The sequence below is a fragment of the Geotrypetes seraphini genome, chromosome 17, assembly GCF_902459505.1.
Source record: "Geotrypetes seraphini chromosome 17, aGeoSer1.1, whole genome shotgun sequence".
NCBI lineage: Eukaryota > Metazoa > Chordata > Amphibia > Gymnophiona > Dermophiidae > Geotrypetes > Geotrypetes seraphini.
Window position 1 is genome coordinate 41,330,880 of NC_047100.1, and position 23,863 is coordinate 41,354,742.

The 23,863-nt window shown below is 46.8% G+C and overlaps 1 protein-coding gene across 1 annotated transcript in view; it reads right to left on the bottom strand.

The window, feature by feature from the left end:
* LOC117351315 (protein mono-ADP-ribosyltransferase PARP3-like) overlaps positions 1-23,604 on the bottom strand; it is a 62,828-nt gene extending 39,224 nt beyond the window's left edge. Inside the window, exons 1-3 of the mRNA XM_033926466.1 lie at positions 23,173-23,604; positions 6,604-6,795; positions 4,537-4,662 (exon numbers count right to left, since the gene is read on the bottom strand). Of these exons, the coding sequence (XP_033782357.1) occupies positions 4,537-4,662; positions 6,604-6,786 (309 nt within the window). The 5' untranslated portion in view covers positions 6,787-6,795; positions 23,173-23,604. The remainder of the gene's footprint in view (positions 1-4,536; positions 4,663-6,603; positions 6,796-23,172) is intronic.
* Positions 23,605-23,863: the final 259 nt, after the last annotated feature.

The window sequence follows — 23,863 nt, forward strand, 5'->3', positions numbered from 1 at the left end:
CCAGTCTTCCAATTTCCTAAGATCTTCCTGCAGTTTTTCACAGTCTGCATGCATTTTAACAACTTTGAACAATTTAGTGTCAACTGCAAATTTAATCAACTCACTCGTTCCAATTTCCAGATCATTTATAAATAAGTAAAATAGCACAGGTCCCAGTATTGATCCCTGCGGCACTCCACTGTTTACTCTCCTCCATTGAGAAGAATGGCTATTTAACCCTACCTTCTGTTTTCTGTCCAATAACCAATTCTTAATCCACAATTGAACATTGCCTCCTATCCTACGACTCTTTGATTTTCGCAGGAGCCTTTCATGAGAACTTTGTCAAATGTTTTTTGGAAATCTAGATACACTACATCAACCAGCTTGCCTTAATCCATATGTTTATAATAATAATAATTTTATTTTTTTATATACTGCCCAACCAATAGTTCTTCAAAGAAGTCAAGCAAATTGGTGAGGTAATACCTCCCTAGGCGATTTATTATTCTTTAACTTGTCAATTTGGCTTATTACATCTTTCAGGTTTACAGAGATTTCTTTAAATTCCTCCGCCTCATCACCCTTGAAAACCATTTCCATTTCAGATAGATCTTTTACATCTTCTTCCGTAATGACCGAAGCAAAGAATGAATTTCTTATGTTTTACTATCTGATGTATTTCCACTTTCAAATTGTATATTTCGCTGCATGTTCAGTTTTACTTGTTGTGAACTGCCTAGAACCATTCCTGGTCTGGCGGTATATAAAAATACATTATTATTATTATTCAGTCTCTCCGCTATAGCCTTATCCTCTTTGAGCGCACCTTTTACTCCTTGGTCATCCAGTGGTCCCACGGATTTCCTAACAGGTTTTCTGCTTTCGATGTACCTTAAAAAAAAAATTACTATGAGTTTTTGCCTTTTTGGCAAGTTGTTCTTTATATTCTTATTTAGCTTTCTTTATCAATGCTTTGCATCTAACTTGCCAATGCTTATGTCTCTTCTTAGTTTCTTCTTTGGGATTCTTTTTCCATTCTTTAAAGGATGTTTTCTTGGTTATAATAGCCTCTTTTACTTCACCTTTTAACCTTGTTGGCTCTCGTTTTCTCTTCTTTCCACCTTTTTTAATATGTGGAATACATCTAACCTGGGCTTCCACAATGGTATTTTTAAACATCCACACCTGGTTTACACTTCTGACTTTTGCCACAGACCCTTTTAGCTTCTTTTTAACCATTTTCCTCATTTTATCATAATCGCCCTTGCAAAAATTAATTGCTGCTACAGTAATTTCTTTAGCGACGTCACTCCCATTACCAGTTCAAATTTGATCATGTTATGATCACTGTTTTCCAGAGGACTCAACACAATTACCTCCCTGTACTATAGAAACATAGAAAAAGACAGCAGATAAGGGCCATGGCCCATCAAGTCTGCCCACTCTAATGACCCTCCCTATTTATCTTTGCGGATAGAGATCACATGTCTATCCCATCTGGCCTTAAAATCTGGCACGCTGCTGGCCTCAATAACCTGGAGTGGAAGACTATTCCAGCAATCAACTACCCTTTCAGTGAAGAAGAACTTCCTAGTGTCACCGTGCAGTTTCCCGCCCCTGATTTTCCACGGATGCCCCCTTGTTGCCGCAGGACCCTTGAAAAAGAAGATATCTTCCTCCACCTCGATGCGGCCCGTGAGATACTTGAATGTCTCGATCATATCTCCCCTCTCTCTACGTTCCTCGAGTGAGTAGAGCTGCAACTTCTCTAACCGCTCCTCGTATGGGAGCTCCTTGAGTCCCGAGACCATCCTGGTGGCCATTCTCTGGACTGATTCCAGTCTCAGCACATCCTTGCAGTAATGCGGCCTCCAGAATTGCACACAGTACTCCAGGTGCGGTCTCACCATGGATCTATACAGTGGCATAATGACTTCCGGTTTATGGCTGACGAAACTCCTGTGTATGCAACCTATGATTTGCCTTGCTTTGGATGAAGCTTGCTCCACTTGGTTTGCAGATTTCATGTCTTCCCTGACAATCACCCCTAAGTCTCTTTCCGCTTCAGTTCTTGTCAGGATCTCGCCATTTAGGGTGTAAACCTTGCATGGATTTCGGCTCCCCAGGTGCATGACTTTGCATTTTTTGGCACTGAAACTGAGTTGCCAGGACTTAGACCAGCACTCCAGTAGAAGTAGGTCATGCATCATATCGGTCTGCCATTGAATTTTTGTCTGTTGTGCTTTTGCTCACTACATTGCTTAGTTTGGCATCATCGGCGAATAATGTTATTTTACCTCGGAGCCCTTCTGTCAAGTCTCTTATATAGATGTTGAACAAGATTGGGCCCAGGACGGAGCCCCGTGGCACTTCACTTATCACCTTTGACATTTCGGAGGGGGTGCCATTCACCACTACCCTCTGAAGCCTACCTCCAAGCCAGTTCCCAACCCATTTGGTCGCCCAATCCTAAAGAACTCATCTTGCTCAGCAACCTACAGTGTGGTACGCTGTCAAATGCTTTGCTGAAATCCTGCATTCCACTAAGGAATAGCTCCCCCTCTTGTCGGTTCCTGGACCAGTTGCTCCAAGAAGCAGTCATTTATGATGTCTAAGAATTTTACTTCTCTAGCACTCCCTGATGTAACATTTATCCACTCAATGTTGGTAGTTGAAATCACCCATTATTATACCAATTTGCCAGATTTCCTAATCTCTGAAAATATTTCTTTATTTGTCTGCTCATTATATCCATGGGGATGGTAGTATAACCCTACCTATAAATTCTTTCCTTTCACACATGGAATTTCTATCTATACGGATTCCACACTACAATCTGTATCATGCAGAATGTTTATTTTGTTTGATTAAATTCTCTCTAACATATAGCACAACCCCCCCCCTCCAATTTGAACTACTATCATTGCAATATAATTTGTACCCAGGTAACAGTATTCCATTGATTGTCCTCCTTTCACCAAGTCTCTGAGATGCCTATAATACTGACCTTATCTAACTCTCCTACTTTATTTTTTAAACGTCTAGCATTTGTACACAGACATTTCAAATTGTGTTTTTTCTTTGTACTTACAGGGCACTAAGAAGTTGACAGTTACAACTTGACATCTTTACTCCACTTCCTTCTTAAGCACTCGGCATTTATTCACCATTATTGAAACTTCTCTATCGGGACTCCCTGTGTGTTCTGATTCAACAGTATCCTTGAAGGATGCTCCACAACGAACCATCTGCTCCTGGTCGACTCAGCTTCCCCCCAGCTTTTAAACTATCTCCTTTTTAAACGTTAATGCCAGTAGCCTGGTTCCATCCTGGTTAAGGTGGAGTTCATCCATTTCGAATAGGCTCCCCCTTTCCCCGAAGGTAGCCCAGTTCCTAACAAATCTAAATCCCTCAACCACGCATTGAGACTTCGGATCTCTGCCTGCCTCTTGGGTCCTGTGCATGGAATGGGGAGCATTTCTGAAAACGCTAACCTGGAAGATCTGGATTTCAGCTTTCTACCTAAGAGCCTAAATTTGGCTTCCAAAACCTCCCTCTCACATTTTCCTATGTCATTAGTACCTACATATACCAACACAGATGTCTCCTCCCCAACACTATCTAATATCCTATCTAAGTGATGCTTGAGGTCCGCCACCTTCACACTAATAAGGATAATTGAATTATGTAGAATATAAGGGGGGGGGCATAACCAATATGTATTAGATACACTTTTAGTTAAGACTTTAAGACACTAATATTATATGAATAATAGAAATCCTTCAGACACTTGTGACACAGCAAAGCATAAACAGCACAGCAAGCAGAGTACATATTTTTCCTTCATAGAAGGAAATAATTTGGTTTAATGTTTGGAACAAGATGGACCTGCTAATGAGCTAAAGTCACCCTAACACATTGGTTTATAAAAACATATTTGCAATAGAATAGAACATGTCTGCACGATCAGCGTGACCTCAGCATGTTGTCCACTTCCTTCTATTGCTGACAAGAGGTGGGACGAATAGCATATGATGAGTTAAGTCACTGTTGCTAAGGAAATTATTAGCAAAGTAAAATTAATAGCAGACCATGTGATTTCAATGGAAACCAATAGAATATCTGTAAATGGATTGCGATTGGAAGATGTACCACCTACGTATGTTTAATTATGAATTAATTAAGAATGTCAATTTCCAATAAACTGGCCAGTCACCTGTATTTGGGAAGCCATTCTGATGTCCCATTATTTTGGAGAATGCAGAAACTCAAAGCTTTGACTAGCTAGCTACACTTGAGCGTGGAATTCTTTGATCTCCTCCGAGGCAGACAGTAGTTCACAGGTTGCTGTGAAAACTATGCTTAATGTTCAGCCTCTACAACTTTTCTCTTAGAACCAGGCTTACTGAGAGTTAGGTCCAAGGCCAGCATTCCTTCCCTCAAGGGTCACCTGTGGAGGCTGATCGCTAAGAAAATCCTCAGAGTTCTCTATGTACTGCCAGCAGCAATACTGTCCCGGATGACAGAACAGTGAGCTGGGGTTATTATACTCACCACACGCCCCCAGCGGTTCCAGCAGTAATACCGACCCTGATCGCAGATGAGCTGAATAATGTAGAACTTGTTGTTGTTATGGCCGATATTGGTCTGGTTCAGCATGCAGTCAAAGTCCTCATGAATCTGAAATTAGAACAAGCAGAGACACTGTGAGAGTAATTATATACTGGTACATGGGCTTGTTGTGCCACCAAGGCTTGTGCGCATCTAAGAAGCTGAAAGCTACGCCATCGGTAGTTTCACTACCAGAAGAGTCTCCCAAGGCGGACAAGATTTAGTGGAGATGCCGGATTAAAGATGTATCACCCATCTGGGCAGCAGCAGATGGGCAGTGTTGGAGGCGGAGGATTATGTTTGATGCGACAATGGCGACAACATGCAATTTATACTGCGCAGAAGGCCCCGCAATCTGTTTCTGTATTCTACCAAGAAAACTTGATGAGTCATAAAGAATCGAGATCTATAACTCATCAAGTCACTAGGACTCAAACACGAGTCGATGGCATCTAACACGCTCAACACTAACAACATGCAAATTATATGCACACTGAACATAAGAACATAAGAATTGCCACTGCTGAGTCAGACCAGTGGTCCATCATGCCCAGCAGTCCGCTCACACGGCGGACCTCCGGTCTAAGACCAGCGCCCTAACTGAGACTAGCCCCACCAGCGCACGTTCCTGTTCAGCAGAAACTTGTCTAACTTTGTCTTGAATCCTTGGAGGGTGTTTTCCCCTATAACAGCCTCTAGAAGAGCGTTCCAGCTTTCTACCACTCTCTGGGTGAAGAAGAACTTTCTTACGTTTGTACGGAATCTATCCCCTTTCAACTTTAGAGAATGCCCTCACGTTCTCCCCACCTTGGAGAGGGTGAACAACCTGTCCTTATCTACTAAGTCTATCCCCTTCAGTACCTTGAATGTTTCGATCATGTCCCCTCTCAATCTCCTCTGTTCTCTAATCTTTCGCTATACGGCAGCTCTTCCGCCCCTTAACCATCTTAGTCGCTCTTCTCTGGACCCTTTTGAGTAGTACCGTGTCCTTCTTCATGTACGGAGACCAGTGCTGGACGCAGTACTCCAAGTGAGGGCGTACCATGGCCCGGTACAGCGGCATGATAACCTTCTCTGATCTGTTCGTGATCCCCTTCTTTATCATTCCTAGCATTCTGTTTGCCCTTTTTGCTGCTGCTGCACATTGTGTGGACGGCTTCATCGACTTGTCGATGTTGCTGTTAAGCATTGGGCAGAACTTACTGGGGCAGAACTTACAGGGGCATGCCCACAAGAGCTTTGCTGTAAATGTCGCCTAAGTGTGATTGACACGCAGCAGATGCCATTTTTGTTAGGCTTTGGCCGTTTATAGAATCAGCTCCTCAGTGACTGAAAGACTTGAAGACAACATTTAAAATCAAGGCTATGTGAAAGATTTAAAAGAAAAGGGTTATGGAAGAATGTTAGTGTCCCCTCATATATGTGGGTCAGCAAGGTCACAGATAAAGGGATCCATTTTCAAAGGGAGTTATCTGGGTAAGAACAGCCTCTTCCCAGTTAACTCCTACTGACTGGGCCAAACCAGGATATTATTCATTGTCACATGCCCCGATAGTGCCACTGAATATCCAGCAGACTATTTGGATACTTCAAAGAATAACATGAACTAAAAGATACCATTTTGCTCTTTCAGAGCTTCTCTCACTTCCTTGGCACTGGAATCCTAAAACTAATAACTCAGATGAAGGAAGAGTGAAGAAACTTCAGCTCCATGGATGACTGTACGAGGGAACTTCAAAAAGTTTCCACACTTTTATTTTTTTAAACACTTATTTATTAAATATCTCAAAAACAAATTACATCACTTTTCCACATAATCACCCTGTTTTGTGATACATTTTTCCCAGTGTCCAACTAAATTCTTAATGCCTTCACTTCTCCCGCCCCAACCATTTCCCGCGGAAACTTTGTGAAGAACCCTCGTATCATTACACACCAAAAGTAAACACCCGCATAACTATGCCACACTACAGCCTCCTCTCCTGTCTGTCTCCAACTTGACTCACTTACCTCAGAGTTGCCGGAATGACTCAGAGAACAGGCTGAATCAACTTTGGCCTTTCTTTTCTCCTTGGGAGCAGCCTTCAGGGCCTCCATGGTGGATCGGAAGTTGTCCTCCTCTGGCTCGGTTTTCACTTTCTTCCCTTTTCTGGAGACGCTGGTCTTGGTTGCGGCCTTGCGCTTGGGAGCCATCTTCCTGGGCTAGACAGAGGAAACAGAGGACCACAAAGGCTCAGGCCAATCTCCATAAAGACAGCACAAGAAAATGGTACCTGCATCTCTTGAGAGGTAGGGCTTTCTACTGCCCTGGCAGATTATACATGCTTATGAATAAACATACAAAATACCGTTGGGAGTTTCTCAATGGTACAAAATAATTACTGGAATACCACCTCACTGTGGTATTTGTGACCTTCCATCGAAACAAAGAAATTTAAGGCAAACAGAATCCATTATCCCCATCTTCATTGCTAGTTTTACATCACAGGCACCAGCTGACTTATCATGAAAATCTATTATTTTTATATTTTATGTAATATATTCTTTATCAATGTAACTAGGCAAATGATTAACGAGCTCTTAACCACAAAATAATTGAGTGCTAACAACCAGTTGTTGATGTTACTTGCACTCATGAAAATTTGTGTGCACATCTGGCTCCACATTGTTTCATAAGGCAGGACGTCTAACTCCCATAACATGTACCCAAAAGGGGGCATGGCCATGGGAGGAGCCCAGGCGTGTCGGGACGTTCCAAAATGTTATGCGTGTAGTTATGGAATCATGAGTAAGCGTGCCTAACCTGGATGCTGACATTTATACCAGGTTTCATCAGGTGCAAGTCTAGCTCCCAAAATAAAGCATAGATAGCGCTATACGGTATTCTATAAAGGGCATGTGCCCTATACGGAATAGTGCTTAGTGCCGAATTTTTTATGGTGAAGCAGTTAAACGATCTTTTCTGCGACAGCTCCCCACATATGGAGCTTGCTGCCTGCACACTTGAGAGAAGAAACTAATCTGAATAGATTTCAAGGAAATCTTTTTTTTTTTTTTAATAACAGCTTTTATTGAAATACACCTCAAGCATAACATAAACATATAGCATACAGCAGCAAGAAAATAAAGTGCAATCAACCACACTCCAAAAAAGAAAAACACCCGAAGTGTAGCCAAGAACAAATACAAATATCGTCCCCCCTATTCAACAATAACAAACTACAAAACCCACCAAAATACAGTCAAAATCCCCCCTCCCCCCCACCCCCCAGGGACAAAACACAGTTCCCACATCACCCAATTAGGTCGAGAAGCATCTAATAGCAGAGAGAAAAACCAAAGAATGGAATAGGGATATAAATAAAGGTTCCCCCCAGTCTCCGCTATCCCAGTCCAGCCGCATAGTCGACTCAGTGCCCCAGTCCACCCCTGCCACTAATCCCCACAGATGCCCGAAATCTGCGCCAAATATGAGCATAGCCATGAAGTTTGCCATGACGTAGAGATGTTAAATGGTAAAGAAGTTGCCAAGTAAGCAAACGATGCTCCACCATGGCCCACGTGGGAGGGAGCACCTGATTCCAAAGGGAGGCAATAGCTAATCTAGCAGCAGTAAAGGCCAGCTTACAGAACATAGAATCACCCCAAGCTAAATCCAATTGATGCCAGAACAACAAGGCATGTCGCCAATCCACCGGAATGGGGATATCCAGGATCCGAGACACCCGAAAAAAAATCTCAATCCAGAACCCAGACACCCACCCACACTGCCACCACATATGAAAATAGGTACCCACCTCCCCACAGCCCCTCCAACAAAGAGCACTCGCACCTCCCTGCCAACGAGCCACCACCTGAGGGGTATAATACCAGCGAAAAAGAACCTTGTATCCATTTTCAATCAACAAGGCCGCTATACCCGCCGAAGAAATCTCCGACCAGATATCCCCCCAGGTGTCCCAGGATACAGCAGAGCCCCAATCACCCTCCCAAGCCCCCACGTAGGAATGTGGGGTCCCCCGACAACTGAGGCATCTACATACAGCAGAGAGAGCTCCCTTCCTGAGCACCGGTCCTAACAACAGCTCAAAGAGAGTCTTACCCCCCCTCAGATCCCTCAAAAGACCCGAGGCCCTGATATAATGCACCACTTGCATGTAGGGAAACAAATCTTTCACCCCAAATCCAAACCTGCCCCGGAGCTCCGTAAAGGGTCGAATACGGCCCAGAACCGGATCCCACAATTGACCCACACACACTAAGCCCCTAGTTTCCCAATCAGCAAACACTCCACCACCCCTTCCCGGTAGAAAATCTGGATTGTGTCTTAATGGGGTAAACCAGGAATGGCGCCTACCCAGCAATAGACTACCCCGGGTCTGATTCCAAACCCTCAATGAAGTTCCCACCGAGGACAGGCCACCCTCCATCCGCACCCTGCCCGATAACCAAGGCCGATGTAACAAAGGCACCCCTCCACTTAAACTTTGCTCTATCTCCACCCACAGTTTCGGTGTCTGCGTCTGCCACTCTAAAAGGGTGCGCAGCTAAGCCGCCTGATAATATTTTACCACATTAGAACCCCCAACCCGCCATCACCCCTACCCATACATAAGACCGTCCTACTCACCCGAGGTCTCCTTCCAGCCCAAATAAAGTGAGAGATATGCCGTTGAACTCCCTCCAACGTGTTCCTACTCACCCAGAGCGGCAGTACTTGAAACAAAAACAAAAGGCGCGGCAAAATCATCATTTTCACAACTGCCACCCTACCCAACCAAGAGAAATACTAATATTTCCAACTAAGCAAATCCTGACGAATACGGCGAAATAGCGGGGAGAAATTAAGATCATAGAGATCCACTCCCAGAGGTCCAAAGTAAACCCCGAGGTAACGGAGAGAATGCTGAACCCACCGGAACGAAAACCGATCTCGGAGGTAAGCCACTCGGTCATCAGCCAAGTTGATGTTAAGGAGCTCAGACTTCCCAACATTGACACGAAATCCCGAGACCCAACCATAAGCATCCAGCTCCCGTAAGATAGCATGCAGGGAACCCTCAGGATCCTCCACCGTAAACAAGAGATCATCCGCAAACAATGCTAACTTATAATCCCCACCCGGCACCGTAACCCCCTTGATATCCCGATTCAGCCGCACCCTCTGCGCCAGGGGTTCTATCGTTAAGGCAAAAAGAAGAGGTGAAAGAGGACACCCCTGACGCGTTCCCCGCGCTAGCGAAAAAGTCTCCGAGTAGCCCCCGTTGACCTTAACACATCCAATGGGGCAAGTATAGAGGATCTGGATCCAGTCCCGCATGCGCGGACCCAAACCAATAGATTCCAAAACCCTGAACAAGAAAGGCCAGGAGACCCTGTCAAACGCCTTCTCAGCGTCGACCGACAGAAACACCGTTTCCCTCACTCCCCCCCCCTTGCCCTTTCAAACAAATTGTAAACCCGACGAGTGTTGTCACCCACCTGTCTTCCCGTTACAAAACCCGACTGATCCGGATGGATCAGCCGAGGGATCCAACTCATCAATCTGTCAGCCAAGATCCGCGTAAAAAGCTTAGTGTCGACCCCCAATAACGAGATCGGCCTATAAGAAGCACATTGCAGGGGATCCTTCCCCTCCTTGGCCAACACCGTCATACCCGCTAATCTCATAAAGTAGGGGAGGGCACTATTCTTTTGCAAGGAGTTAAGAAAACGCAACAAAGGAGGCAGCAAAAGATCCTGAAAGCGTTTATAATATCGAACAGTAAAACCATCCAATCCAGGCGATTTACCAAGGGGCATAGAACGCAACGCTCCACGAGCTTCAACCAACGTGAGAGGACGATCCAACCGTGCCACATCATCCTGCGCAATCCGGGGCAACTCCGCTGAAGCCAAATAAGCGTCCAGGTCTGGTAAGGACCCAGAAGTGTCCGATGCGTAGAGATGGGAGTAATACTCCACAAAACGTGTCCGAATAGCATCCTCTTTCCGCAACAACTCACCAGAGGCTGCACGTAGCGAGAGAATCTGATTGCGCGTCTGCCTCACTTTCAGACGATGGGCAACTAGTCGGCTAGCTTTATTAGAAAATTCAAAATAACGCTGCTTGAGAAGCTGTAAGTTGTGGTGTAAACGCTCCAGGTCTAAAGCCTGAAGATCCCGGCGTGCCTGAAACAAACGTTCCCGTAATGCAACATCCCAGGGGCTACGCTTATGCAAGCCCTCCAACCGACCAATCAAAATCAGCAAAGCCGCCGCCTCCTCCCGTCGTTTACGTTGCCGGGCAGAGGCCAGGGATATCAATCTGCCCCTGAGGGTAGCCTTTAACCCCTCCCAAACCGCTTCTAACGAAGCACCACACTCCACATTCACATCCAAATAGTCCTGTATCCATCTTTCAATCTGTGCTCCCACCTCAGGATCATCCAGGAGACTATCATTAAAACGCCAGAATTTGCGTCCCGAGCCACCCCCCTCTCCCCGTACCCGCAACCAAACTGGGGCATGATCCGACCATGTTAGGGACTCAATCCCCGCTGATTCCACCCTCCGGAGCAGTCCCCGCTCCACAAAAATGAAATCAATTCTAGAATAAGAGGAGTGAATACCCGGAAAATAAGTATAATCTCTAACCGATGGATGAAGCCACCGCCAGCAATCCACCACATTCAGAGTAGCTAAGGCCTCCCTTAACAGTTTACGATCCCACCTCCCATACTGATCCGCCCTCCCTGAATTATCCAAATGAGGGGTCACGGTAAGATTAAAATCCCCCCCCAGAACCAGGGCACCCCCCTTAAACCGGAGAATTCTAGGCACCAACTCACGAAAGAAGATCCCTTGCCCCTCATTGGGAGCATAGACATTAACCAGGGAGTACAAGACCCCCTCTATCAAAGCCTCCAACATTATATATCTACCCTGTGGGTCCCTCACCACCCTCCGCACTTCACATCGAATCCCCTTACGAACAAGAATACCCACCCCACCCCTTTTAGAAGTGCCCACCCTGGAAGCCCAATAGGCCTGAGGAAATCTAGAATCCCTAACTAGGGATTCATGGGATTGGAGTAGGTGTGTCTCCTGGACAAAACAAACATCAGCCCGCAAGCGCTGCAGTTCCCTATAAAAAGCTCATCTCTTATTGGGGGAATTGAGACCCCTGATGTTATAAGAGACTAACCGGAATCCCTCCATAATCCAGTATAAAGAGTAGCAATGCAAACCCAACCCCCGCCAACTTGTCCCCACATTCTCCCGCCACCTCCCCCCCTCCCTCCCCCCTCCCCCATAGTGAGAGTCCACAGATCTCCCACCAGCAGTCAAGGAAGTGATCCATCCCCAAGGCCCCTTACACAAACCCCACAACACACCACTAACTGTCAATATACAATTCCCACAACAATCCCCAACATCCAACCCGCCAACCCCCACAGTCCCCCACATCACTCTCCCCTTCTGTTCCCACCCCCTTCCCCACAAGACAACATTCCCCCTCAGCGCACCAATATAACCCGTCAACTTGCCCCCTCCCACCCCCCCCCAGAGCCAGTCCACGGATAACCCCCTCGCTGAACCATTCCAATACTCAGGTCCAGGCACCCAGCTCCAAGGAGGGGTCCATACACACAAACACAGTCAGGCAGCCCTCAGGGGGGGGCACTGGATGTAGAAGCGGCGACTGGAAGAGGAGGTCCACCTCCTCGGCCGCCTCTCCCGCTCCGGGATCCTCTCTCCACACGTTGCCATCGGGAGGGGGTGGAAGGCGCCACTCTATGAGATACCACTCCCCCAGCAGGAACAGCCACCTCCGGAATTTCAACACCCGCCTGTTGCAACAAGCCACAAGCCTCTCGCACTGTAGTGACTTTTGTGTGAACTCCATTGATAGTAATCACCACCCCAAAGGGGTAAGTCCATCGGTAGCGCAAATTACTACGCTGCATTGCTTTAGTCACTTCTCTGAACGCCCGACGTTTCTGGAGCGTGCCCGCTGCCAGGTCTTGATAGAACTCCAGCCGGTGTCCTTCCCAGGTGACTGTGCCCATCTCCCGGGCTCTGCGGAAGATCCGTTCTTTAAGAGTGAAGCTCAGGAGGCAGAGGACAATATCCTTAGGTTGATCAGAGGTCCGAGGACCCAAAGCTCGATGCGCCCGCTCAAGACCCAGTTCCAAGGCATCATCCTGTAACAGCCACCTAAGCAGCTTAATAGTAGTGGCCCGCATATCTTTATACTCTGGTAAGTCCGGTAGGCCCCGCACCCTCAAATTATTGCGCCGGGTGCGGTTCTCCAGATCCTCAACCTTATCCAGGAGGATTTGATAATCAGCAGAGGCAGTCTCTAAGGATCTTTGCACCCCGGTCACATTCTCCTCGCAGCTATCCAGTCTCATCTCTACAACCTCCACCCTGGAGCCCACCTCCACCAAATCAGTGCGTAGCTCTTGCACCGCTTCCCGGACCTGCACCGCCACAGCCGAAATTTCCGATTTTACTTCAGTAATCCAGCGCTGCATGTCCGCTTTAGTAAGTGGTTCTGGCGGGGCATCCACCTGCACAGGCTCAACCAGCATGTCGGCAACCGCCGTGATAGCGCCACTCAAGCGCGCCGCTTCCCTGCTGCTGGTCTCCGGGCCCGCTCCGCCATGTGCTACCCGGCCCAGCGCCTGCTCCATCGTGCGCTGGCCGGGTTTGTCTCCGGGAATTTTTTTCTGCGTTGCCATGGGGTTCTCCCAGCCTTCACCCACCGCACCACCACTCGGGAAGCAGGAAAAAGCGCCGTTTACACAACTTTGAAGAGTTAGATCGCCGGGCCCGAACGGAGCTTTCAGATTAAGCTCCCATCCGCGGCGATGACGTCACTTCCTCCCCAATTTCAAGGAAATCTTAAATGCTTTCTTTTTAAAGAAGCATTTGTACTTTAAAAGCTACAAGGCCACCAGGGGCAAGATTCTCTAAAGTTTAACGCCGTCACTAAACTGTTTTCCATTGGTTTAGCCTGTACGCAATTTAGCAGCAGATTATCAAAATGGATTATCTGTATCTTTAGCAAGGTTTTTACAGTCTCCAACACTACATGCAAAATTGAAAAGAGCCCTTCGGTGGATTCTTAAAAAAATGCCGAGCCATTTTCAAAAAGGGGCATCGGCTTTTGGCAATAAAAAATAAAAGCAGCAACTGGTCCAAGGGTGCTAGAAAACCTGTGTTATGATGCAGCAGGAGAGATGCCCATCTCTCTACTGCATCACAACACCCATACTACATCACAACACCCCTTCCCTAACATCCTGGCCGTGACCCCCCCTCCCCTCCGCAGCAGGAGAGATGCCCACTCTCTCCTGCTGCCCTAAATAAAAAAATAATTTTAAAAATCCTGCCTAACCTAACCTGGATGCGCCTCCCCCTCCCTCCCCTGGCAGCAGGAGAGATGATCTCTCTCTCTCCTGCTGCATTAAATTACCCTCTGCAACCCGACCACTCCCCCACTAGTAGTGACTCCCTACCTCTGTCCACTTTACCTGAACAGATGAGCCAGACGGAGATGGACATCCTTATTGCAGCTACTGCTGCGTCGTCTAAACTGGGTATTCCCCTCCCTGAGGGGCCTGAGGCTCTGATTGGCCCTGGGTGTTTAAGGCCCCTCCTTTGCATCGGGAAGGGACCTAAGGCTTTCATTGGGCCGGATGCCTAAGATCCTGCCTATGGGGGGTCTGGGCTAATCAGAGCCCTAGGAACCTTCCTGATGCATCCAGGGAGGAGTCTGAGGCTGATTGGCCAAAGTTGTTTAAGGCCCCTCCCATAGGAGTGCACATATCTATATGCTCATATCATTATCCCTGTCCAATATATACCCTTAATTAATACAGCGATACCAATAAGCTTTTTACAGAGCCTTGTCAGCAACTCAAACTGTATAGAAAACAATAAAAGCCACACACCCTTTAATGTTTCTTCTGTTCCTATTTGACATCCAAGCAACACTGCAATCAGACTTCATATCCATTGGGGCTAAATGCCAGTAAATGTATTATACATCCGACTGCCCTGCCTAAACCAGGCTCGTTCTGTAATGAAAACCATACGATATCCTTAAGCTACCGCAGGTAAAAAGGCCAAACTATACCCCTCCTAATTCTTTAGTGCTTTACTGCTTTCTGCCATCTGACCACAGCAAGAGCAAGGGACTTCAGAGCAAAGGATGAAAGTCAGTGTTGTTCTTAATAAGAAGCAAGCAAGCCAGTCATGCCACAATCAATAAATACTGTCCAAAATCTATGAAAGAAAAATGAGGAAATAAAAGCTAGCAACAAATGCCAGGAAATTACCGATAGAAAGAAAAAACAGGAGCCAGCGTCTGAGTCATTCGCAGGAAAGAGAGAAAGAAAAAGGCTGTGGAAAAAAAGCAGAACGATCAAGAGCTTCAGTGCTAAACAGTATGAAATCCTGCTGCACTTAGAAGTTCAGAAGTATGTATTCCTGGTAATTCTTAAGGTAAATGTAATGCCACAGTACCTTAGAAGTGAATCTACCAGAAACACAACAGGAGACACAAGAATTAAGGAACCTGAGAAGGAGCAGGAACCAGAGGCCGAGCTTGTCAATAGAAAATCTAAGGAAAGGTTAAGAAATGGGGACTTGTATACTGCCTTTTTGGGGCTTTGGCATTTCAAAGCTGATATTCAAAGCAGTGGGCACTGGAGGATTAAGTGATTTGCCCAGAGTCACAAGGAGCAGCACCGGGATTTGATCTCTCAACCTCTGCTTGCAGAGGCAGCAGCTCAACCAGTGAGCTACAGCACAGGACAAAATGACCCACCAGAGGACAAGCCCAGAGTTGCTACAGAAATATAGGAACCAGCCATGGGCCAATTAGGAAACAGAATCAAGAGCAAGATACTAAGAAATGCACAGTCATGCATCTAGACTACTGTAATTTTCATTTTTGCAGCTTGCCAAAGACTTCACTCAAAGCACTTCAGATGTCTCAAATGCTGCTGCCAGGGTAATAGCTAGAATGCCCCATTATTTATTTATTTTTAATTTTTCTATACCGTTCTCCCAGGGGAGCTCAGAATGGTTTACATGAATTTATTCAGGTACTCAAGCATTTTTCCCTATCTGTCCTGGCAGGCTCACAATCTATCTAATGTACCTGGGACAATGGGGGAATTAAGTGACTTGCCCAGGGTCACAAGGAGCAGCGTGGGTTTGAACCCACAACCTCAGGATGCTGAGGCTGTAGCTTTAACCACTGCGCCACACTCTTCCCATGTTACATCTGTGCTGGCTGAACTTCACCGGTTGTTAGGAGAATACAATTTAAGCTTCTAACCTTGGTATTCAAATCTGTCCGGGATCTATTGCCCAAGGTGATTTCTTCCCTGCTGTAGACTTTTGTGCCTTCTCGTTCTTTCAGATCACAAGACAGAGCTTTTATGGCTGTTCCCACACTTCGTTCTGTCACCAAAGTTACAAATCGATCACGTATGTTCCAAGTAGCTGGACCTTTACTTTCTTTCTTACCTCTGATTTTTTGGCATTTCGGAAAAGTTTGAAAGCCTATTTTTTCGACTTGCCTTTTCAAATTTGGTTACTTTGTAATCTTGTAATTGCTTGGCTTTTTATTTTAAGGTCCTAGCACTAGAGAATTTAAATAAGCATAATCTCACAAAATGAAATAATATCTGCTTAGTGACGTGAACATTCAAAAATGCCACTGAAAGGCTATAAGACAGGGGTGTCCAACCTGCAGCCCCATGAAGTATTTTGTGTGGACCCAGTCGAGGGCGATACAGTGTTTTCCTCTGCTGCCCCCGGATATTTACCGTCTTGCCGGCTCCATCCTCTGTCTTGCAGCAGCGTTTGTGCGGCCCCAGAAACATTTTTTGGAGCCAATGCGGCCCAGGGAAGCCAAAAGGTTGGACACCCCTGCTATTCAACTCCTTACATCATTGCACACGCCCTCCCTGCCTCCGTTGTAAGTGTACTCATAGCACCTAAAATCATGACTGAAAATATGAAAAATAGTAAATTACTTAGCTCAATGGATTCTCATAAATTGCAAGCAGGGGGGTATTGTCCTTAAAGTGCAAAGGCGTCCTTCACCAGCTGGCATCAAAACTGTGTGTAACCAAATCCCCAGAATGCTCAATAAAGTGCATAAAAAATATATATAATCCAAAATCAAAAAGACAAAAACCCCACAGATCACTCAAAATCCTTCATCCACATAGTCCACACGTTAGCCATAAATCCTCACTCTGCTTCCTGCACAATTCTGGAGACCACAACTTCAAAAAGATATAAAAGGATGGAATCAGTCCAGAGGAAGGCTACTAAAATGGTGCGTATTTTTCGGCATAAGGAATATGGGGACAGACTTAAAGATCTCAATATGTATACTTTAGAGGAAAAACGGGAGAGGGGAGATATGAGAGAGATGTTTAAATACCTATGTGGTGTAAATGTGCATGAGCTGAGTCTCTTTCATTTGAAAGGAAGCTCGGGAATGAGAGGGCAAAGGATGAAGTTAAGAGGCGATAGGCTCCGGAGTAATTTAAGGAAATACTTTTTTTTACAGAAAGTTGGTAGATTCGTGGAACAGTCTCCCGGAAGAAGTGGTGGAAACAGAGACTGTGTCTGAATTCAAGAAAGCATGGAATAGGCACATGGGATCTCTTAAGAGAGAGAAGAGCTAATAGTTACTGCGGATGGGCTGACTAGATGGGCCATTTGGCCTTTATCTGCCATCATGTTTCTATGCTTAAGATTATTACAAGACAAGTTGGTCCCCAAGGGGAGGAATAGATCCAACTGGAAGACAGGTGTCCACTAACCCAAAAAAGATACTGATCCGAGACCAACACACCAGGTATACGGAGTGCATTATCTCATCAAATGAAATGGAACTTCCAGAACTAGGCTGGGATGCATTACAGGGCAGTGTGGGAGAAGGTTACACTGTTGGCCCTGTTCTCTAATGGGACAGTGTATGGAGAAGGAAGGGAGGAGTAGATGCCTATAAAACTGTACCACCCCTGCTGCCACTGTTCTCTAGTGGAACTGCATATTGGGGGGTGGGAGGGTGGAGGAGATGCCTATAACTGTTGCTGTCCCTGTGTTGGTGTTCTCTTGTGAGAAGGGGGAGAAGATGCCTATAACTGCTGCTTTACTGCTATTAGTACAAGGCTTTCAGTTTTCAGTGTTGACACCTTTCACAAACAGTGATTTCAAAATAAATTAAGGTAAGTAAACAAAAAGCCTCCAAATCAAACATAGGGCCTAACTGAAAGGAAATCTGGGATCTTCTAAAATCTAAAGAATTGTAGAATGATAAACCTGCTTGGCATGAATAATGAACAAGTTTGGATTCTTCAGGTTATCCTTATTTCTGAAGGGACGTCACACAGGTCATCAAGTTTCCACAGCAGGCTTAACTGCCAGCACCACCCCTGGCCATCCCAGGACAATGAGGGGTTAGGTGGCTCTCAACTCCAATCTGTTGATGGAACATGCCCTGCGTGAGGGCAACCAACACCCTTGTATGGAATGACCCTCGCAAAGACACCCCCCCCCGCCCTGTAAAGACTGGCATCTGTCATCAAGATCACCCAAGATTATGTGAAGAGGGAGTCCTCTGGATAACAACTCTGGTCACAGCCATCACTGTAGACTTTGGCACACCTCTGCTATCCAAGCTGTGACTGGAGAGAGTCCTTATGAGGCGACCAATGTGTGCTAGCAGAGTGCTCTACAGGGGACGCAGGTAGGCTCTTGCCCAAACAATCACCTCAATGGTCGTTACCGTGGATCCTAGTACCTGCAAGTAATGCCGTGCCTTAGGTGTCAGATTTGCCAAGATTCTAACATCTGGCTTCTGTTTGCATGGCTCTGGAAGAAAAGCTTGGCCCTCTACAGTGCTGAACCCAATCCCCAAATACTCCAGATTTGAGTTGGTTCCAAGTGGCTCTTTTTGAAATTTATAATCCACCCCAATCCTAGAGGAACTGAACTACCCGAGACACTGTTCAGCAACATACCATTGAAGATGGCACTCTGATCAGCCAATCGTCCAAGGACGGATGAACATGGATACCTGCTTTGCACAAAGGTGCGAGGCACTGTTGCCAAACCAAACGGCAACGCTGAGAACTGAAAATGACTCTCCAGCACATGCAATCTGAGAAACCTCCTGTGATCTGGGTAGATGCAGATATGTAAGTAAGCCTCTGCCAGGTCTAGTGAGGCAAAATAATTTGCCTGGATCTACCGAGGTGATGACTGATCCCACCGTTTCCATCCTGAATCGAGGAACCTTCAACACTTTGACTGCCTTGAGATCCAAAATTGGTCTCCAATCTTCTGAGTCTTTCTTGGGCATGATGAAATATATATAGAATCTGCTTGAGCCTGAGTCTGGCAATGGTTCCAATTTGTAACAGCATTTAAACAGTTGCGCTAACCTTGGATGCTTTCTCCTGTCTTCCTGCCTGAGACTTCAGAAATATGTCCCTGAGAGGTTGACAGAATTCGAGTTTGCACTCATCTCAAATAATGGTCAGCACACATTGGTCTGAAGAAATCAGTGTCCAAGTCTCCCAAATCTCGGATAGTCTCCCTCCTATACAAGAGATGTCTGAGGCCAACCTAGCATCATTGAGACTTCTTAGCATTAGTTGCTGAGCGAGAGCTAGATGCAGAGGCTATCCTGGAGTCTCCAAACCCGTCTAGAGCCCAGACAGGACCTTTGGGATGAGAAACCCATAGACCCATAATGCGGTTTTCTGTAGCCACAGAAAGAACCACAACTGGAACTCCCAGAACCTTGTGGTCTGCTGTCCGGCAAGGATTTGGAATATCAATCCATCACGCTGGTCAAGTTGTCCAGCCCTTGATTGAAGAGCATCTGACCCTTAAAAGGGAGCTTGCTCAAAGTGGCCTTAGATGCTGAATCTCCTGCCCACTGCCTGATCTATAGCATTCTGGGGGCAGAAATTGTATAAGCTGACACTTTAATCATGACTCCGAGTATGTCGTAAATAGCATCCACCACATAGTCCACTCTGGCAAGTAAAACAGGAGGTCTCTCCATCCTCCCTGAGGCCAGATTCTGGCAAAGCATCATACGGCAGACTCGCACCACAAAGTAAGACACATGTCTCTGCCTTTTGAGGACTAAGACTACTCTGTGATCCTGAGACTCCTTCAGGACCACTCCCTCTTCACTAGGCACAAATTCCTAAGAGAACTTCTCTGCCATCAGAGAATCCACTTTAGGAGTGGTAAACAATTGCTGGAAATCAAAAGCCATAGGATACATTTTCATCATCGCTCTGGCCCCCCTGACAGAGGACCCTCTGGCAAATTCCAATGCTCTGTTATCCTGGTAATCTCTGGACTGTGACTTAGTGCTGTTTAGCAATGAGAGCTGAGCAGGAGAAACTTGCAGGGTTTCAAGATCCAACTCTCACAGGGAAACTAGTTACCTCAGTTAGAAACACAGGATTAAATAGCCGGTGAATGTCAGGTCTTTTCCCTGGTCTAGAGCTATCACCAACTCCTGGCTGGCAGCCCCAGACCAGGACCCTGAATCCTCCAAAAAGAAAGCACGATGGGAGAGTAGCGGAATCACATCCAACCCCAAATCATCCCAGTCCTTTTCTGACTGTATCTCTGGATTCGGCAGCTCTAATCGCTGCCGCAAGACCTTGCTCTGTGAAGAAAAACTCCTCCGAACACTGCTCGGCAGGTTCACAGACTGAGTCGACAACCTCTTGTGCTTTTCATAAGCTGCAGACATCAAAAACACAAACTCAGGGTCAAAGACCTGACCTGGAACCACCGAGGAGCTCAGTTGATCTACCACATCACCTCTTAGGGGCTTCTGTGCAAAGGCGCTTCGCTGACGATGCCGAGTCTCAGTTTAGAAACTCTAACCGGGCTTTCTATCCTTCATGACCCATGGAATGACCAGAGGGGGCTAAGCCCATGGCTCGTGGCACACAGAACAAGGATGCTCTTCAGCTGCCCATCCAGTGCTAAACTGGCATTATGTGGGCACTAATTCCGCAACCAAAGAAAGACCAACAAAATCCACAGAAAATTAAAGGGAAGCCAAAAGCAAAACTGTGGCTACAAGGTACTTGATGTCAGAGTTTATTAATTCTTCACAAAGACTTCAAGTGGTGCAAGTAAATTGATATCAATCCTCCCATATAAAATAATATCACACAAGAGCGAATTGTGGTATGGACCCAATATGGTCCGTGTTTCATCTCTGAAGTCTTTTTGTGAAGAATTATTGTAATAAAACTCTGACATCAAGTACTTCGTATCCACAGTTTTGCTTACGATATGGGCTCTAAACCACCCGAAGGGTCCATAACAATAGCTTTCTGTAAAAAAACAAGGCAATTTGAAGCATAAGGAAGAAGCTTTAAAAATAAAATTGGCAAATCCAAAAGGGCCACTGTGATAGAATTTTGATGCCAAAAAACGGCCCATGGGAGCAAAATTAAAAGTTCAAAATTATTTAAAACAAGATTTTTGAGGTGGGGAACCTTAGGGACAATCTCAGAACCCTTTCGTTTTGCCTAGACCAGACCCACCCCAGTTTTCCTATAGATAGTAATAAGCCATACTAACAGACCTGCCATGTTCTGTGCCTGCATCAGCTTCTCAATGCAGCTAGAAATAGAGAAGGAATTTCTGCCTTAAACAAGCAAGGTAGGCTTCAGCCGCTTGTCTCTTCAGGCTGCCTTTTAGTCAGGTTCCAAAACCTGAAACTCTAGAACCCTCACACTCCCACAAGATTCTTCAGGGGGAGGGGGGGGGGGCACGCAGCCGACCTCCACCAAGCCTCCCTGCCAGTCACAGTGTCAAATCAGCCTAAGCTCAAGCGCTTGACTCCGCAGGGGCAAGCACCACTCCCAGTTCCTGCCAGTCACAGTGTCAAATCAGCCTAAGCTCAAGCGCCCGACTCCGCAGGGGTGAGCACCACTCCCAGTCCCTGCCAGTCACGGTGTCAAATCAGCCTAAACTCAAGCGCCCGACTCCACAGGGGCGAGCACCACTCCCAGTCCCTGCCAGTCACTGTGTCAAATCAGCCTAAGCTCAAGCGCCCGACTCCACAGGGGCGAGCACCACTCCCAGTCCCTGCCAGTCACGGTGTCAAATCAGCCTAAGCTCAAGCGCCCGACTCCACAGGGGCGAGCACCACTCCCAGTCCCTGCCAGTCACTGTGTCAAATCAGCCTAAGCTCAAGCGCCCGACTCCACAGGGGCGAGCACCACTCCCAGTCCCTGCCAGTCACGGTGTCAAATCAGCCTAAACTCAAGCGCCCGACTCCACAGGGGCGAGCACCACTCCCAGTCCCTGCCAGTCACTGTGTCAAATCAGCCTAAGCTCAAGCGCCCGACTCCGCAGGGGTGAGCACCACTCCCAGTCCCTGCCAGTCACGGTGTCAAATCAGCCTAAGCTCAAGCGCCCGATTCCGCAGGGGCGAGCACCACTCCCAGTCCCTGCCAGTCACAGTGTCAAATCAGCCTAAGCTCAAGCGCTTGACTCTGCAGGGGCAAGCACCACTCCCAGTTCCTGCCAGTCACAGTGTCAAATCAGCCTAAGCTCAAGCGCTTGACTCTGCAGGGGCAAGCACCACTCCCAGTCCCTGCCAGTCACAGTGTCAAATCAGCCTAAGCTCAAGCGCTTGACTCTGCAGGGGCAAGCACCACTCCCAGTTCCTGCCAGTCACAGTGTCAAATCAGCCTAAGCTCAAGCGCCCGACTCCGCAGGGGTGAGCACCACTCCCAGTCCCTGCCAGTCACGGTGTCAAATCAGCCTAAGCTCAAGCGCCCGACTCCACAGGGGCGAGCACCACTCCCAGTCCCTGCCAGTCACAGTGTCAAATCAGCCTAAGCTCAAGCGCCCGACTCCGCAGGGACGAGCACCACTCCTAGGGGGCCAAACCTAGGGGGTTTGGCCAGTTTTGGCCTTGCCCATCTCTTTTGCAAACCGCATAGAACCGAAAGACTTTTGTGGTATATAAATAAAAATTTGTTATGTTATAAGGGGGGGGGGGGGGGAAGAAATAAACAAACAAACAAACCTAACCCTGACCTCCCAAGTGTTAACGCAGACCAGTCAGGCAGGTGCTGTTTTCAAATTGTGGCCTCCTGGCTACCCCCCTCCCCCCAGCGTCTGACCCTTCTCCCAGGCACAGCTGGCTCAGAACCACAGGGAACCTCTTAGCACAGACAAGCCTTGAAAAGACCAGATTAAAACCCCCAAAATAAAAATAAAAAAATCTAGTACAGAACAGAGGAAATGATATCTTCTCAACTCTTGCAGAGTTCAAATTGAGCGGGGAGGGGAGGGGAGGGGAGGGGGGGGGTTAGGAAAAGACAAGGGGACAGAGAGAAGAAAGTGACTTGATGTCTAATGCAAGCAACTGGCGAGTGGCAGTGCTTAAGCTGCTCTTTGCCTAGCCAAGCAGGCCTTGTTTATTTCCTTGCAAAAGCCAGGCTGGATGAAAGGCCTGCAATTTGCTTGTCAAGAAAGTCGAAATCGGTGGACACTCACCTGTTTGAGAAAGCCGGTTCCTTCCTGCTGCTGCCGCGGCTCCCTGCTCCCCTCCAGAGAAAGCAAACCTTGCTATCTCGGGCAAACTAAATCAGGACAAGCCTGTACATGCTCTAAGGCCCCTCCTTCTCCTCCTAAATCTACTTCCCTTCAGTGTCTCTGGCTTCTTGCCCACTTCCAGTGCTGCAGCCGCAAAAACCTGACCCTAAACAGGAACTCCTTTTGATCTAAACAGATTTAATAGTGCATCAGGTGATTTTAGGGCTCGGTTTGCTTCACAAGATAAGAAGTTGTTTGCACAGGCGCTTTTGTTTATTCAATTTTCTATATCGTTCTCCCAAGGGAGCTCAGAACGGGTTTACTTGTTGCTTTTTCTCATCTGCATGTTGCTAAATCTTAAAACTCCACTTAGGAAGTATTAAACCTGCACTGAAAGGAATTTCTGAAGTTCAGTTTGCACTCGGTCATCCTGGCCTGTATCTTGCAGTTTACCCGAGGGTGTGACCACCTATAGGTTTATTTTACCAAAGGGTTTCCCCACAGCAACAGAAATGGATAAATCCTGCCTGAGGCTTCATCTGGAAATACTCTGCAGACATTTCAGTTTCCTAACTCAGCTTAGCTGCTTCAGGAATTTGTTTTACCTGCTACCCTTTCCATTTGTCGTCCCCCCCCCCCTCCTTTTCTCTCT